The sequence below is a fragment of the Uloborus diversus genome, chromosome 2, assembly GCF_026930045.1.
Source record: "Uloborus diversus isolate 005 chromosome 2, Udiv.v.3.1, whole genome shotgun sequence".
In the NCBI taxonomy this organism is placed as follows: domain Eukaryota; kingdom Metazoa; phylum Arthropoda; class Arachnida; order Araneae; family Uloboridae; genus Uloborus; species Uloborus diversus.
The window spans coordinates 13,785,192-13,804,361 of record NC_072732.1 but is presented as its reverse complement, the minus strand read 5'-3'; the positions used below and the strand labels follow the sequence as shown (position 1 = coordinate 13,804,361).

The 19,170-nt window shown below is 37.0% G+C and overlaps 1 protein-coding gene across 1 annotated transcript in view; it reads left to right on the top strand.

Moving 5' to 3' along the window:
• Positions 1–19,170, top strand: part of LOC129217740 (regulator of G-protein signaling 7-like) — a gene marked incomplete in the record, with an annotated part of 284,423 nt that overhangs the window by 149,710 nt on the left and 115,543 nt on the right. Inside the window, 1 exon segment of the mRNA XM_054852079.1 lies at positions 13,054–13,160. Coding sequence (XP_054708054.1) covers positions 13,054–13,160 — 107 coding nt within the window.

The window sequence follows — 19,170 nt, the reverse complement described above, 5'->3', positions numbered from 1 at the left end:
AAGATCGTTCATGGGCATCTTCGCTGTCTGTGCCTCATTCATACACTGTAAAAAAAATCTATAAAATTTACGGAAAAAAACTCAGCCAGGACGCCAGTTTTCTTCCGTTTATTTTACAGAAATCTTCCGTATTTTTATTATTTATTCAAGCTGATTTATTATTTTATGAAGATTAAAAAATGAAACTATACTTTTATAAATACATTTCAATATTTACTATACTACTACGAAATACATGTATACAAAGGTAAATTTCCGAATATGCCTCTGTAACAGATGAAAAAAAAACATAATAATAAAATATTGATTAGGATGCAATGAAATGGAAGTTGCAAACGATTTAAGACTTACTCGCTTTAAATAAATATAAGATCAAAAAACTCGAGCACGAGAACCAAAAGCCAAACAGGCGGGCAAAATTTCGAAAAAGAAAAACAAAGTACGCGGTGAGGCGATGGTAACAGTTAACGCTTATAACCGGTTACAGATTCAAAAAAACAGAAAAATCCTGTATTTTATTACGAACAGTTTTTTTCTGTAAAAAATACGGATAACTTCTTCAAAATTTACAGTTTTTTTTACAGTGTAACATCGACAGTTTTATTGCGTATCCACGACTTAAAAGTCATCGGAAAATGTTGGCAAGAGCCCATAAGCGCATTTCTCATTTGTTCGGCTGAAGTGCTGGAACAGCATGTCGTATGAGAAGAAGAATTCAAACTGAGGCAGCATTCTTCGAACTTCAGAATAGTATGATCTACGAAGATGAAATTCTAGAAAACAGCACTATTATGCGTTTTACAGAAACTCGTCCTTAGGTTTCGCGTCGTGTGTACAGTTCATGTTGATATTTTTCCCGTTGTTCATTCAGAAATTATTTTATTAAAAGCTTCACTCAAACTTTCAGTTACAATGGTTGTAAGTGAATAATATGAGTGATAAAAAAAATTGAGTTTCGCTCTCGATAGAACCGTAGGACTTCGCGAAACCCAATTTGATGAACTCCATGTAGACTTAAAGCTTCTAGTTTCCTTTTCTTAAATAATCAATAATCAAACTTTCAGTTACAATGATTGTAAGTGAATAATATGAGTAATTAAAAAAATTGAGTTTCGTTCTCGACAGAAGCGTAGGACATCGCGAAACCCAATTTCATGAACTCCATGTAGACTTAAAGCTTCTAGTTTCCTTTTCTTAAATAATCAATAATCAAACTTTCAGTTACAATGATTGTAAGTGAATAATATGAGTAATAAAAAAAATCGAGTTTCGTTCTCGACAGAAGCGTAGGACTTCGCGAAACCCAATTTGATGAACTCCATGTAGACTTAAAGCTTCTAGTTTCCTTTTCTTAAATAATCAATAATCAAACTTTCAGTTACAATGATTGTAAGTGAACAATATGAGTGATAAAAAAAATTGAGTTTCGTTCTCGATAGAAGCGTAGGACTTCGCGAAACCCAATTTGATGAACTCCATGTAGACTTAAAGCTTCTAGTTTCCTTTTCTAAAATAATCAATAATCAAACTTTCAGTTACAATGATTGTAAGTGAACAATATGAGTGATAAAAAAAAATTGAGTTTCGTTCTCGATAGAACCGCATGACTTCGCGAAACCCAATTTGATAAACTCCATGTAGACTTAAAGCTTCTAGTTTCCTTTTCTTAAATAACCAGGGCCTGATTATAGCACAGGCCAACAAGGTCTGGGGCTCCATCGTTCTAAGGGGCCTCAAATTTATTAAAGAATTATGCATAATAATTAAAAATAATACAGTAACCCCTCGTTATATCGCGCCTCGTTATATCGCTCATTCGGATATATCGCTCTTTTCTTCTGTCTCCCGAAACATTAAAGCATTAAGAAAGGCAGAACGATCTGGACGGGCAAAAGAGTTTTCTGTAAACAATGCGATTACTTTTACTTTTCAACATCCTTTCTACAGCAAGTAAAACGGATTAGAAAGTCTATTGGGAATCAGAGGCTATTGGAATGCTCACTCTTGTCTCGCGGCAGCTCAGAAAGATCGTCTTCATTCGCCATTGGATGCTTTTAACTTTCTGACGGTGAAAATTTACTTAAATTTCAATCTTGTTTAAATTTCAATAGGTGTTATAGTACATTCGTGAACTCTACATCGAAACCATTAGAAAATCATGTCAAAAAGATCCAATGCTAATTTACGTGTGTATTGGACTTATAACTATTTTTAATGCCCTTCGTTATATCGCGCATTCGGATATATCGCTCTTTTTCTTTGTCCCCCGAAAAGTGCGATATAACGAGGGGTTACTGTAATAACTTATTAATCGCAAAAAACTTTCTTAGATGAGGATTTTCATTCATTCTGCTATTAGCGAATTTACCATGTCACTACTATGAGGGGCCCTGAAGGGATTCATAAATGCACATGGTTAATGATTTACGTAATTCTGGGATAGACAAAAAAAGGTCCCAAAACCTGTAACCACTGTATCCCGTTATAGAGTCTTCAGGGGGCCTCCAGATTATTGCGGGCCTAAGGCCTCCCTTTTAGTTAGTTGGGGCCCTGTAAATAATTGATAAGATGTTTTACGTTTAAGAAGATTTAAGCTTTTGCATTAAAAAGTTTCACAATATGAGGAGATAATATTTCTGGGCTTATTGGTCGTGGTCTAATTGGAGTAGAAATTCCAGACGTTTCGGCTTGCTTTGCTGCAGCCATCATCAGTGGTTTGGGTTTAGTGAGACTGATTCCTGGCTTCGGTGGCTCCGGTATTTAAGCAAACTGCTGCTGCGCTGCTGGTCCTGATTGGGAGGCGTTCTCAAGCCGCTGGTGGAATAAGGTTCCTGATTAGATGAGATTCAAGCCGCTGGGTGATCCTGGTATCTAATCCAATCAGGAACCTTATTCCACCAGCGGCTTGAGAACGCCTCCCAATCAGGACCAGCAGCGCAGCAGCAGTTTGCTTAAATACCGGAGCCACCGAAGCCAGGAATCAATCTCACCAAACTCAAACCACTGATGATAGCTGCAGCAAAGCAAGCCAAAACGTCTGGAATTTCTACTCCAATTAGACCACGGCCAATAAGCCCGGAAATGTTATCTCCTCATATTGACGCCGGCCGTGAAAGCCTTAAACAGTATTTAAGTTTCACAATGTTTACATATCTAGTTTTATATGTACACATATGTTACTTAAGGTCATAGTGTATATCAATTAAGCTATGGTAATGCCAATGTTTTCTACTTTTGGGGGAAAACGTGAAGGGTACTAGGCACTTAGATGAATTGAGTCACTTTCCTAGTTGATTTTTAACAGTATTCCAGCTCAAATCCTCGGTCTGGCTTGGAAAATGATTTGAGAAACATTGGAAAGTTGGCATTACTTTTGGGAAAACTTTTGGTGCAAAAACACCATATAATGTGAATCTGATAAGTTGATCTACAGGGTCCATTATGAAAGTAATGAGCATTTACTGGCAAAATTTGTTTATTGATCGTAATTTGTACAAATGTTCATTATTCTTCAAAATACATTCCTCCTGCATCAATACACTTGCGGAGACGTGTTAGCCACGCCTGAAAGGCACCCTGAAACTCCTTGAAGGGAATGCCTCTCAGGAACGTTGTAACATGGTGTTGGATGTTTTCCACGGTTTCCCAATGTTTTCCTTTCATCTTTCTCTTGAGTCGCGGAAACAAAAAGAAGTCACATGGATCTAAGTCGGGACTGTAAGGGGGTGAGGGATCACCGGGGTGCTGCTCCGGCCCAGGAAATTGGTAATGATGAAGGCTTTGTGACTTGAAATGCAATCGTCCTTGAAGGCTTCTTGCAACATCTGGAATGTTTCGGTTGCATTTTTTCCAAGCCTCACGCAAAACTTTACGGCGTTTCGTTGTTTAAGCGAACGCTCCATCGTGTCATGTTACAAAAGTTGAAAACACACTTCAAGCGGAGGCACGTATCTCCTCTCACACTGCTCGAACTCAACTGACGACCGGATGCATTGAAAGGGCATGTCCCCCACCACATTTTCCAGCCAGTTTTACCGTGCTGCCATCTATCGTCGCGTCACAATAACATTATGCTCATTACTTTCATAATGGACCCTGTATGACCCTGACAATATTTACCTCTTTTTGAGGTAATAGTGAAGGGCAATTTGCGCTAAGTTGAATGGACTCACTTTCGTAGTAGCTTTGCTGCAGCATTCCAGTCCACATCCACTCCAATAAGGCGACCTTTTCTAACTGGACTCCTCCCCAAAAAAGGTTAAACATTGTCAAGGTCATAGCTCAACTTATGAGAGACTGTTTCAGCTGTACTTAATTTCTTTACTAATAATAAAGCTGAAAGTCTCTCTGTCTGTCAGAATCTCTGTCCGGATCTCTGTCTGTCAGAATCTCTGACGTGCATAGCGCCTAGACCGTTCGGCCGATTTTCAAGAAATTTGGCACAAAGTTAGTTTGTAGCATGGGGGTGTGCACCTCGAAGCAATTTTTCGAAAATTCGGTGTAGTTCTTTTTATATTCTAATTTTAAGAACAAAATTGTCATAAGAAGGACGAGTAAATTACGAAATTATCATAACGTGGAACCGTAACATAGGCGCAAGCCAATTGGCGAGAAAACTCACCATACATTATTTGTAAATATACACGCGAACCAAAAGACCTTTTAATTTTATATTACGGGCAAAGCCGTGCGGATACAACTAGTAATAAATAACACGAAAAACGTTGAAAATATTCCTACGATAATGTTTCTGACTAGTGCGGAGTTAGGGTTGTCTCACCGCTTACGTTGAAAAAAAAAATTACCTCACCAGTTTAAGGTTAAATAATTTTTTTTCCAACTGTCAGAAGTTTCCCACTAATTCACATTTACTTCCACCTGGCTCTAACTCGGAAGTAAATTTCCGCCTTCTATTATCTCTTTAGATGGCAAGGTAATGTCTGAAAACTCGAGCGTCTAGACGACCGAAAACAGCCAAATAGTTAATAAACGACCACATGATTCATACTTATCAGGTGACATACACTGCTTGTGATTAATGATACTTCTTCGGAAGAAATGAGACAAAGTTTTGGTATGCAAAATACGGTTACAGTTGAATGATTTTCCCCTACACGCAAACGAGAGTCGAAGCTTTTATAAAGCATCTGTTATTTCCAACCTGAATCTATAAATAATCTTCTTTTTTATGAAATTACCATTTTTGGCTGCATTTTTATTTTCAGTCAATGTTTATGGGAGAATTTTTTTTTGAGCAATCACGATTGCTTATTGTTCTCACTTGACTGTTTTTGGCGTCCTATCATTTTATTTTCCCACCGCCACCCTCCGCACCATCACCGTCGACCGGCTCCTCACGATGCTGCTCCTACAGCGAAAGCCGTCTCCAGGTTGCATCCACGTCCTACACGCACGCGCATACATACACAACTACACACACACGCACACACGCACACACACACACAAACACATACACCTACACACACAAACACATACACACAACTACCCACACATTCATGCCTGCGCACAGATACAAACACATATGCCTGCACGCACATACACATACCCCGCCCCCACGCACATACATTCATACACACAACTACCCACACACTCATACCTACACACAGACATAAACACACATGGCTACACACACATACACATACCCCCTACACACAAACACACATACCCCCCACACACACATACCCCCACACACACACATAAATACACATGCCTACATACACACACACACAAGCTCGTGATTACGAAAAACATAATTTGAATTCAAGAGGTCAAAATTCAATTTTTTTTTTTTTTTTTTTTTTGCGGGGCTCTTTTTGAATGACGTCATTCCTGACCATGTTCGCAAAAAAATTAAACAACTAGCAATCGAAAGAGCATTGTAAAACATGTTCCTGTACGCATCAATTATTTGCCCTTGTGTCTCCGCTATCGAAATACGAAGCCTCTAAGTCTGCCGAAATGTTTAGAAAAGTCGCCAAATTTAGTTATTTTCAGTGAGTAATGGAATATATCTTTCACACGATTTATAGATAGATGCAGACGGTGAAATTTCGTGATCCATTTCGCGTTAAGTTTTAAAATTTGGCACTTCTTGAAATTTCGGCAGATTTCAGGATTTTCTATCTCGATAACTTGTGGACAAGGACAAACAATTTGTGCGCCAAAACTATCTCAAGGTGCTTTTTTCCATTGCTTACTATTTCAACTTATTTCATTATTGCACTATTCGTATGGTTCACTGGTCAGTTATTAGAAAATAGCAACTTAACTTCTTTAACCCCTTCAGTCGGAATTATGAAATATTGGACCAAAAATGTTGATGTTTGGTACACAATGTACTATGGTAAAGGGTATCTTATAGACCAAATTTTGAGTTTGTAGGAGAAAAATTATAAGAATTATGGCACGTCCAATATTCCGGACTTATACTTTTGAAATCAATATTTCATATACGAAAACGATAAAATACCGAACAAACTTCATTATAAACTTCATATGTTCTACAAACAATTATAAAACATAATATAAGCGTTTGGAACGATTAATTAAATATTATATATTTTCAAAAAAATCAGGAAAAGAACCTCGCTTTTCAGATGAAAATCCATGGTTGGAAAAATTAGCCACTCTCTATCTCTCTCAATCCTTATATGTCAGTGTTGTCAGTCCCAAATCGAAAAATTATTTCACAGATTATAATAAGCAGAGTGTAAAGAGTCAAATGCAAAAAAAAAAAAAAAAAAAATAACTAATTAAATCAATTATTAAATGATTAGCAGCTGTTTAAAGTGTATGTCCGGTATACCGGACACCAGGTCTGAAGGGGTTAAACAATTTGGAATAAAATAATGCATCAAGTTTGTAACATATTTTGGGCATTGGGTTGTCCGGAAAGCAGAGCGCTTCTGAAAGAAATGTTAGACAAAGAAAAACATCCTTACCTGCATCGTCGCCTACAACCTACATCGTCGCCTCAGAGCGACAATAAGGCATCTAATCCTAGGAATAACAGTAAAATATCCAACGTAGTGTTGCTTTGAGGCGACAATGTTTAGATCTAACTAGCTGTACTCGACGCGCGTTGCTACGCCAACAAAAAAAGACATCATTATACTGATTTTCATGACAATCGGTTGAACGGGGCAGAAGTTGCTACTCTGCAGTGCCACCTAGATGCGAGTGGCTTCAATGAGCATATTATGCACCTTCTCCGTGGAAAAATACATATATATAGCAATTTTCATAATAATCGGTCCAGGTATCAAGTGAAGCCGTGACTATACTCAAATTTTGTACTCGCGCAGTTTGCAAGATCAATCAATCGCTAAAAATATCAAATAGAAAAAGTTTTAAATCCCCCCGTTGCATGAAAAGCCATAAAACAATAAAGAAAGAATTTATTTGTTCAAACTCAAGAAAAATGCTAACTTCTTATCAATGAGATCTTTCACGCGAATTAATTTCTGCAGCCGATAATTATATTCGTATTTATCCAATGGATTGTGACTTAAATTGGAATAAAAAAGGAACTATCGATCGGATTTTTTTCGAACTGGTCTATAAACATTCCCAGTACCAAAAATAACAAACGGTGAAAGTTTCAGCCAAATCTGCCGGGTAGTTTTTGAGTTCATGGATGACATACAGACAAACATTCATTTTATATATATAGATGAGGTACGGGTTACCTTCAAAAACCACCCGCATGGGGTTCAGCGACTAGCAGGTGGTAAACGGTGAGGAGTCATCTTTAACAATTCTTGTGACAAGAGTGGAGAAACGCAAATTAGATTTTTAGGTGTAGGAAGTGATTTCAAGACAAAGGTTTCACAGTACCTTTCAAACATTTTTTTTTTAATTTAAAGAAATTTTATATTTCTTTGAAACCATAACATGCATACTTATTTCGTAATCAATAATTTATTTGCAAAATTTAAAAATATTGAATATTTTTTTAAAAAATTCAAAAAATTGTGGAAAATTTCAATTTTTTAAAATCCCTAAGACTTTTGTTTTTGCACTAATTTAGAAAAAGTTTTTTGCTAAACGATTACTATAATCCTCTCTAAAAATCTGTGCATTCATTTGCTTATGAGTTTATTAGAAAATTTTCTGTGATTAATTATGTAAAAAATCAAAGTTTTTTTAAATTTGTTTTTTAAAGGTTTAACATGCTCTAAACATTGGAGTCATTTATAAAATGCTTATTAAATGCACAGTTTTGTCAAATATGTTATCCCAATTGCAAAAAGTATTACTTTAAAGCTGTATCTTTAAAAGAAAAAAGAATCCTTAGGGATTCTAATGACATGAAAACACAAAAAACCATCATCGAGAAAAAGCAATTTAAATTTTCTCTTTTGCATAAGAACACATAGCGAGCATGGCCTAAAACCACTCATAACTTTTTAAATATTTGAACTAAAGCATCGAAACTTTTCCTCTGTGTTCAGAATAGTTTTTAGTTTTGAAATAAGCAATAAATTTTTTTTTTTTGATCGTTTCATCATTTTTGAGGTACTGTAACTCCGTGAATATTTAGTTTTTGCTAATTCTCAAATTCAGAAATGAATAATAGTTAAATCATTTATTGCTCGAAAACTAAAAATAAACCTGTAGTGATCAGGTAATTGTTGAAGCATAAGCTTCTGAAATCAGTTCTTTCTCAACTGATTTTTAATAATAATGATGTGAAGAAAATGTGATCTTTTCTTTTGACGTGAACCACGACTAAAGCCAAAAAGGGCGGGGGGGGGGGAGTGTTGAGCAGTTTTAAAGACTTTGAGGAAATTATACGAAATTAGCTAATATAAAAAATAGTTTTTATGCGACGCATGGAAGGGATCGCACCTCAATATGGTTTTTAATTTTTATACTTCTTGTACATGCTATACTATGTTGGGAATTCCAAATAATATTATCAATTATTTACGTTTATTTTGATATATTTGGCTTTAATCAAATCCCTGTTTTCTTTTATCTTGCAAAGTCACAAATGCTAATTTCAATGTTTGTAACGTATTTCCCGATCTTAGACACGTGCGTGCTTTTCTTAATGAAATGACGAAGTTCCTTTTTCATTTGATTGGCCGCCGTTCTAACATCGGGAAGTGAGCATCTCAAATGCATGTCTTGCAATCCATGCAAATGTATCTGGCTGGCTATATATGTTGCTTCGGTAGCTCAGTTGCTCTCTCCTCTCTCTCTCTTTTAAAGTGCCGTATTTTTCTCGATCAGCGAAGTCGGCAGATTGCCGTCATGCTTTCGATTAGGCATTTTATAATTGTAAACTTTGGCTGCAAACCTTAAGTTCAAATTACTGAAACCTCGATTACATAAATGACTCTTCATTAGTCATATTACAAATTTATCAATAATGGTTTTGCATGTTTTACTAAATTATCTATGCTTAGAGAGAATTTATTTTCAAATTTCATATTTCATACGTAAATAGCTCGCCAAGGATATCACTGTATTATATCACCATGGAGGAAATAAAAAGACATAATTTCAACCACAGGTATTGTTTTCTGAAAAGGACTCTAATTACACTCTGCAACTCAAAAGGGCACTAATTAAATTAGTCATCGGTGCGATAACTTCGTTGATATAAACTCGTCGCACAATATACTATACTGACAACCCTGTATAAGAAGTGTCGATAATTGCATCTTATTTTCATTATGTCTGCTAACCCCAAAAATAAATAGAAATGAAGGAGATATATATTGGTGATGTCCTTATCGCATCTGAGAGTTAAAGCTTTACGATATATAACATAACTATACGGTAACATAACTTCGAGTTTTTAACTACTGATATGCATGAATTCATATTTTCTCAGTCCATTACATGGGTGTGCCATTTTTACGCAAATATTGGTATTTTATTTTCAAAATTTTAAACTTTGGTTTTTAATTTTTATGCTCAGAGGATGTCCTCAGGACAACCACAGGCCTGGATGTCCGGCCTGTTAAGGTTTAGTGGGGTGAGGTAGGGCGAAATCACTTTTCCAAGATGTCCTGTATCCAAGGGTACATACCAGTGTTCACCTGGTAGACACTTCCAGTCCAGAGGAGATAAGGTTACAGACACTTATATGTATTAATAGTATAGATATTCTTTACTAGTAATAAAGCTGAAAGTCTCTCTGTCCGGATGTCTGGATGTCTGTGACGCGCATAGCGTCTAAACCGTTCGGCCGATTTTCATGAAACTTGGCACAAAGTTAGTTTGTAGCATGGGGGTGTGCACCTCGAAGCGATTTTTCGAAAATTCGATGTGGTTCTTTTTCTATTCCAATTTTAAGAAAAAAAAATATGATAAATTACGAAATTATCGTAACGTGGAACCGTAACATGGGCACAAGCAAATTGGCGAGATACGAAATGATCATAGCGTGGAACTGTAACATGGGTACAAGCCAATTGGCGAGAAAATTCACCATACATTATTTGTAAATATACAGGCGAACCAAAAGACCTTTTAATTTTTTCTATTACGGGCAAAGCCGTGCGAGTACCACTAGTTAGGATATAAAGTGGCAGTATGTATCATGATATGATGTATCAACATTTTAAAAAGAAATTTTAATGGTTAAGAAATAATGACTTGTTCTTGGTTGCTCGCGTGACGCTCCTATCACACCCGCAACACGTAAAAACCATTTTTTTTTTTTTTTTTTGAATGCAAGAAAATTTTTTAGAAATTTAATACTTCATATCAGGATATATACTGGTTCTTCATATTCGAATATATTGAGATTAAAAGCAGAAGTATAAAATTCCAAGAATAAAAGACAAATATGTTTTTGTGCAGAAAAATGTCTCATTTGTTCGTATTTGAATTGAGCGTGTTAAAAGGTTTTGCTGTAGTCTATGTAACGAGAATCGGCACGTCAAGGCCAAATAGTTTTTCCTATTCTGCACCTTTTTACCCATCTAGTCCCTCGTCACTATGAACTTTTACCCCACGTTGCTCCTGCAAATGTTTTGTGTTGAATAGTGTTATAACCACGAAAGTCAGTTGCATAAAAAGATGGAGAGTGGGAAAGTTATTTGGCCTTGACACGCCGATTCTCGTTTCATAGACTATAGTATGTGTAGTTGAAACCAGACACTGGGTTGTCAAGGAAACACGGCATAGGTGCTTTGTGTTCTCAATCTCCTTGTTTTACTCTGGGGTGATTTAAAAGCTCGTAATGCTGAGAAATTCCTATACGTGCTTTCAGTTGCGCACGCAGGAATTTTGCAAGGGGAGGGTCCAAGATCGAAAGCCTCATTCTCATATCATACCACAATACGCCGTCAAACATATTGACTTGATTTTATGGACGAAAAACAGTAAAAAATAAACTATTGAATAAATAATTAGCATTAATTAATGAACTATACTTAAATACATTACCAGAAAGCAAAATAATACACGCATTAACTTTTCTCATAATTAAAAAAAATGATTCAGCAAAGCAAATTCATCGTTGCAGAAGCACCATATGATTAAAGAAGTTCATAAAATGTCACTTAATGTGACCTGTTATTGCAAAACTGAAAACATGGTTATTACAGTGTATTCATTTATAATCACCATTCTGCTTGTTATAGGCAATTTGTTATAGGAAAAGTGCTCAATATTTTTTTTAAATCTTTTAACATGAGGATTTTATTTTTTCACTTATTAAAACTGAAATTATTGTTACCTTCTGTTTGAAATTATTTTAGGCACAAAATACATAGAATCATAATCAATCGGGGGAAAAAAGCAAGACCTATGGGAGGGGTCCGGACCCCCTGGACCCCTCCCTTGCGTGCGCCACTGCGTGCTTTAATTTAATCTTGTTACTTTCTTCTATATCTAATATATAGAAGAAAGTATTGGATTCGTGCAAATTTTCGAATTTCGAATTTTGACGGATTCGAACGTTTTGAGGTGTGCTGAGTCCATTTCGACTATTTTTGGAAAATGTCTGTCTGTCTGTATGTGTGTGTGTGTGTATGTGTGTCACGTCTGTGTGTGACCAGTTTTTTGTGGCCGCTCTACAGCAAAAACTACCGCATGAAATCGAACGAAATTTGGTACACATATGTGCCCCTATGTGAACTTGTGCCCATTGGTTTTTGGCGCGAATTCCTCCAAGGGGGGTGGAGCAATGGGACGTTTTTTGAGTTACGCGTGATTGCTATTCCTCAGGAAGTAACTGGCGGAATCAAACAAAATTTGGTCCATATGTTGCCAGTAACAGGAACAGGTGCTGATTCAATTTTGGTGTTAATAACTCAAACGGGGGTTGAGCTATAGAACGTATTTTGTCGTCAATTGTGACAGCTGTATCTCAAGAAATAATGAACGGAATGAAAGAAAAATTTATCGGCAAGTAGCCCTTAGTGGGTATAAGAGCTGATTTTATTTTGGTGTCAACAGCTAAAAGGGGGTAGCGCAATCACCCGTTCTTTTTTTCCATTTTGAGTGCCCTATCTCAAGAAGTAATGCTACGTTCTGGTTGAAATTTGGAATAAATGTGAATCTATTTGTAAACAGGCGTTGTTTCAATTTTGGCGCCAATTGCTCCATGGGGGGGGGGGGGGCTGGTTTTTTTTTTTTTTTTTTTTTGTATAAATAAAAATAGCTTTATAAATGCAACAATAAGAAAGATAAATTGTAATACTGTCGTCTGCTTATTTCACGTGATTTTAATTTTTGAGAAATAATTGGAAATGTCATCGCAATGATTTAAAATTAATAACTTGCCATTTTATGTTTGTTAACAAATAAAACATCTAATTAATTCAAGCAAGGTTTTTAAAATAACTTTCAAGTCGTTCTTTGCTTTGCTTTTGTGGGAATTCAGGCATTCGGACGGTCGTCAGGTTTTTTTTTTTTTTTGCTGGGAATATTGCATTCTCTTCAAGCATAGGGATTGATCAGAATTCACAAGAAAGATATAGAAGAAAGTTTCGTGATGGCCACAACATACTAGTTTTTATAAGTGTTCTCATACAGGACTCATTCCAAATCTTTGTTCTTCCTACTTAGCGGAAGCTCTTCACCTGGGTCACCTGATGTCCGCTCATGGCTACTTCTTCCCCATCGACGACCACGTCCTTACCATCAAGGCCGACGGGACGTTCTACAGGTTCCAGGTGAGCAGAGCATCTTTCTTTTGCTTACTTACTTTAAAACGGAATATATATTTATATAAAAAAAATAATTCTGTTTTGCAGTGTAATTAGCAAAAACACTAAGAAGATTGTCTTTTTTATTTCTCTTTGGAGGTTTATGTGAAGCAATGTCATTGATAATTAAATGTAGTAGGATCCAAAAGAAAGTTCCGGGACAACTGTCATTGCCAAAAACATGAGTGCAAAGTAAAATAAAAAATTAAAAAAGAGCTGCGACCCCCCCCCCCCCCACTTCCCCCAATCAACTCTAATTTGAATTCTAAAACTTTGAATTCAAATTATGTTTTTCGCAATCACGAGTTGCGACAAGACCCTACTCATTGGAGTTATTGTTACTAGAAACGGCTCCCCTCCCCCCAAGCTTATCCCTCCTTTTGGTTGATTACGTGTGTAAAGTTGAGTGTGTGTAGGCTTACGTGTGTGCGTGTATGTGTGTAAAGGCGCGTGTGTATGTGTATTTGTGAAAAAACTTAACGAAGTGGTAAATAATGGGAGAGCATTAATAGTCTTTATGTTATTTAATTTGAACTTAGACATATGATATGATTGCATTATTTAAGAGAAAAATAAATATTCCGCCTCAGCGGCCAAGAACAACATCTTCCTCGTCTCAGAGGAGAAACCAACTGACCCCGGAGGGTCAAAGTTCAGTCCCGAGGGATCGCAAGGGATGTGGCAACGCCCTCTAAGCGAACGTGTACAAACAATTTGTATGAGCATGCGTGTGTAGGACATGGATGCCACCGTTTTGCAGAAGTGGATTCTGGGGGGCAGTGCTCAGGACCAGAGGAGCAACGCCGGTGGGCGGTGGTGCTGTAGAGGTCTGTGGTTCAAGCTGAAAAAGGAACCACAACATCAAGGACGGTCAAGTGAGAACAATAAGCAATCGTTATTGCTTTAAAAAAATGAGTTTCATCATCTCTTCCCTCAATGCTTGGATAGCTTCCCCTACATCATATTGAACTGCGTGCAGATGATTTTTTTACAGCCAATTCAGGCTCCTATATGACGTTTGAATTAGTTGAACCTGATGTTAGTCGGGTTTTCTGAAACGCTGATTTTGAGTTAATCATTCAGATTAGAATGAATAAATATTATTTAAGTTAAAATGAAACTGTTATTTATAATGTTGACTGCACCAGTAAGAATTTGCAACACTGTAAAATCTCTGCTAATTATTCTAACAAAAAATCGTCTCAGCGTGTAATTGAATCATATGACATAGGGGGAGCCAAGGGAAGAAATAAAAGAATACATTTCATGTAATGCTTGCATTCATGATTTGGCTGTCATTGTGAACCGTCGCCCCTGAACTATTGTATCCTACCCACGCACTATGAGATTGCGTGCATTCGTTACTCACTGGAGGACAATGATTTAAAATGTTAAATAGTAAATGAGAAATTGCGACTTCATCTATTCGTTACTCTGGAGGAATATTTTGCGCGATGTAATTAGCAAATATACAACGATGATTGCATATTTTCCTTTCTTTTCTTAGAAATATATTGCACAATGGAATTAGAAAGAGAGTCAAGGCATACTAGTTATTGCATTTACCTCGTCATTTTTTTTTATTAGTCAAAATAATCAAAATGCTATCACGGTGATACAGGGTCCATTATGAAAGTAATGAGCATTTACTGGTAAAATATATTTATTGATCGTAATTTCTACAAATGTTCAATATTCTTCAAAATACATTCCTCCTGCATCAATACACTTGCGAAGACGTGTTTGCCACGCTTGAAAGGCACCTTGAAACTCCTTGACGGGAATGCCTCTCAGGAACGTTGTAACATGGTGTTGGATGTTTTCCACGGTTTCCCAATGTTTTCCTTTCATCTCTTTCTTGAGTCTCGGAAACAAAAAGAAGTCACATAGAGCTAAGTCGGGACTGTAAGGGGGTGAGGGATCACCGGGGTGTTGCTCCGGGCCAGGAAGTTGGTAATGATGAAGGCTGTGTGGCTTGAAATGCAATCGTCCTTGAAGGCTTCTTGCAGCATCTGGAATGTTTCGGTTGCATTTTTTCCAGACCTCACGCAAAACTTTATGGCGTATCATTGTTCAAGCGAACACTTCATCGCGATATGTTACAAGCGTTGAAAACACACTTCAAGTGGAGGCACGTATCTCCGCTCACACTGCTCGAACTCAACTGACGACCGGATGCATTGAAAGGTCATATCCCCCACCACATTTCCCAGCCGGTTTTACCATGCTGCCATCTATCGTCGTGTCGCAATAACATTATGCTCATTACTTTCATAATGGACCCTGTATCTATTCATAGCCTGTCTTTTGCCTAACTTTGAAAAACTTAAATACGATAACATTCTTATCGAATAAAGTAAAAAAAATCCTTTGCAGACGATATAAAATAGTCCTCCAATTAATACAGTAAACCCCTCCTAACGGACACCCCTAGATGTGTGGAAAGCTCTCTCATGCGGTCCCCGATTCCAAGGCAAATAACATTATTTAACCCCTGTCCTACGGACACCCCTCTATTGTGGACAAAAAAAAATTGTTCCGTTAGTGTCCGCATTTGAGAGGTTTTATTTTACATAATTATACAATATCACGGAGACAGACAAAATCACGCACACGATCACACATGCAAAATCAAACACAACATCGTGCATGAAAAATCATGATCGTGTACACACAGCCGCTCACAAATACAAACAGATGTTGCACTCTCACATGCGCTTGGTAACGCACACACTTGTGCAGTATGCACGCACTGTCGCGCACACCCGCACACGGATGCTAAGTGTTTTGTTACATTCACGCAAAACCATAAATATGCAAATTGTGCATATAAGGACATTCACGCACAATTCCAAGAATGCAAAAGCAGACATATAAGGACATTCACGCACAATCACTAGTATGCAAAATTACGTATGCTAGGACATTCACGAAAAGTACTGATTAATTCATGCACATTTACGGGCTAATTCATCCACAAACACTCACGCAAAATCTGTTTGCATTCACTTATGTACAAGCGTGCATGTATCCACGTACGCGCACACGCACGTACAATCACTTCGATTCCGAGTCACAACTGACTACAACTGTATTTTTGTCGAGGACTGCATACTAAGTGCCTTGCCTCCATTATTTTTTTATATCGATAGATGGCAGCACCATCACAACGAACAGTTAATGAGAATTTAGAACTAGATCAGGAGCTAATAGCTACCTGGTGCTAGCACCCCCAGAGGTATCGTTTCACTTGGAGGACATTGGGACCACGAGCATATTTAACGTCGCCCAGTCCCCTTTAATGACGACGGTGGATCTTCGACCATCAAGGTTCGAACTCAGGACCCTCCGGCCCCGAATCCGACACTCTACCGATCGGGCTACTACGGCCCAGTACACTTACGCATTCAAAACTATGCACGGGGTGCGTTGCCACGTTCGTCTTCTGGAATCGCAGAATCTTGACTACACTGTAAAACATTTTGCGTAATCTTATTCCATGAAGTCGATGTTAATTTAGCTGCCTCCCGTGCTCTGGAGTAACTTAACTGATAGGGGGTTGTACAGTTACACATCGCTTCATCGTTTGCGTAAGGTTATACCAGAATTTTCTGTATGCTTACAGATAAATTACATAAAAGGTTACACATTACCAAAAATTAAGCTTTCATCTGTCTTTATTGAAATGGTACTCAATTTTAATTGCAAGTAGATTTATACTTTAAGTAAACTATTCGATGTTTTAAATTATCCAGATATATTAAACGATCAAGTAATAATTTCTTTTTATGCGTTTTAAATTGAAAGTACAAAAATAAATTAGTAGGTTACAGTGCATAAAATTTCGTTATAAAAGTGCAAAAAAAATAAAAAAAAAATAATAATAATTTGAATTTTGACCTCATGAATTCAAATTATGTTTTTCGCAATCACGAGTGTGTGTGTGTGTATGTAGGCGTGTGTGTTTATGTGTGTGTGGGGGGTATGTGTATGTGTGTGTAAGCATGTGTGTTTGTGTCTGTGTGCAGGCATGAGTGTGTGGGTAGTTGTGTGTATGAGTGTTTGTGTGTGGGGGGGGGAATGTGTATGTGTGTGTAGGCATATGTGTTTGTGTCTGTGTGCAGGCATGAGTGTGTGGGTAGTTGTGTGTATGAGTGTTTGTGTGTGGGTAGTTGTGTGTATGAGTGTTTGTGTGTGGGTGCGAATGTTTATGTGTGTGTAGGGATATGTATTTGTGTCTGTGTGCAGGCATAAGTGTGGGGATGGTTGTGTGTAGGTGTCTGTATGTAAGTGTAGGTGTCTGTATGTATGTGTAGGTGTGTGTATGTGTAGGTGTCTGTATGCATGCGTGTGTGTGTATGTGTTTGTGTATGTGTGTAGGTGTATGTATGTGTGTTTATGTGTTTGTGTGTGTGTGTAGGTACAAGTATGCATGCGTGTAAGAGTAGGATATTGACGCAACCTCGAGACGGTTTTCGCTAGAGGAACAACATCGTGAGGAGCCGGTCGACGGTGGTGCTGCAGAGGGTGGCGGTGGGAAAATAAAATCATAGGACATCAAAACAGTCAAATGAAAGCAATAAGCAATCGTGATTGCTCAAAAAAAAAAAAATCTTCCTAAAAACTCCTTTTTTACAGCTCTTGCTTTTAATTATTTATCAATATTTATCAAGTTCATGTTTCTTCACAACCAATATACACCAATTATTCATTTATTTTAATGCACAAACAAAACATTTTATTGCACTAACAGAAGAAATAACCTGAGTGGTGTCCATACCCACAACGGGAACCTCACAAACAGGTCGCGTAGCAAGAGCTTTTACCGCTCTTCCACAAAGACTGGTTTTCGTCCCGCTAATAAGAGTTTACCTGCTGAGCGCCGATTCTGATCTTTTGACATGCGCTTTGAATTCCACTGAAACCATAGTGCAAGGTTCCTCCAAAAATTTGAGTTTTTGAAAGAATGATCATTACACACTTCAGAATTCGTGTAACGTAACACCCATTAACACGGGTAACCTTACGCATTTTTTCACCGTGTATTATTATTCATAAGAGAATCCTTATCAATTGGTAATGAAATTAAAATAACGACGATAACAGTACTATAGATAATGATAATCGCAAGTTGTATGTATCTAATTTAAAAGTTGAAAACATTATTTTTAAAACTTAAAATATGTTATGATGATTTTAAAGTTATATCAGATTTCAAGTTGTAATACTTCCTTTCAAAAATAGTTTATCCTCTGGTCATTTAATAACACATTATTATATTTCTATTGGAATGTGGTGCTTTCCTTCAGTCAAAAGTACTACTTTTAGTCATTGAAATGGATAGAATGAGCAAAACAAATTACATGGACCCAGAAAATACTTTCATTTTCCCAACAGTTTTTTTAAATTAATTTTTTTAAATTTCCGATTTTTCAAACAAGGCGTGGTCTTTATGACGTCATAAATGAGGCAATTTGGCGCATCTTTCTACTACGTTTCCACGTTATGATATTCAAGAAGCGAATTAAAATTGTGCGCTCTACCATAGACTAATAATAAGAGTAGACCGAGCTTTCTCATTCTTGCTAATAAAGAAAATTGGTTCATAGATGTATCATGTGACTAGTGGAAGGGCTTGGCGAAGACTTTGGCAGCATGGTTGCTAGATGGCAGCATTATCTATAGTTTGGCACTCGACATGTATTTTAAGACAATGTGTTTTCATTAAAAAAAACTTCCAGGTGCAGAGATTGAACTGTTTTTCTTTTAGTTATGCATTATTTTGACATTAGTAATAGTTTTTGATCAGTTTTCGGTAACTTTTATTTCATTTGGAGCTGTCAGCGTTGGCGAGAACGAAATGGCGTAAACGTTTTGTGTTAACGCAAAAATGTACTAATCGGTATCTTAAATTGAAATTGTAGGTAAAAATCTTACCGTTTGCTGATTCTTCTTGGTCGCTTGCATCTTTTACTGC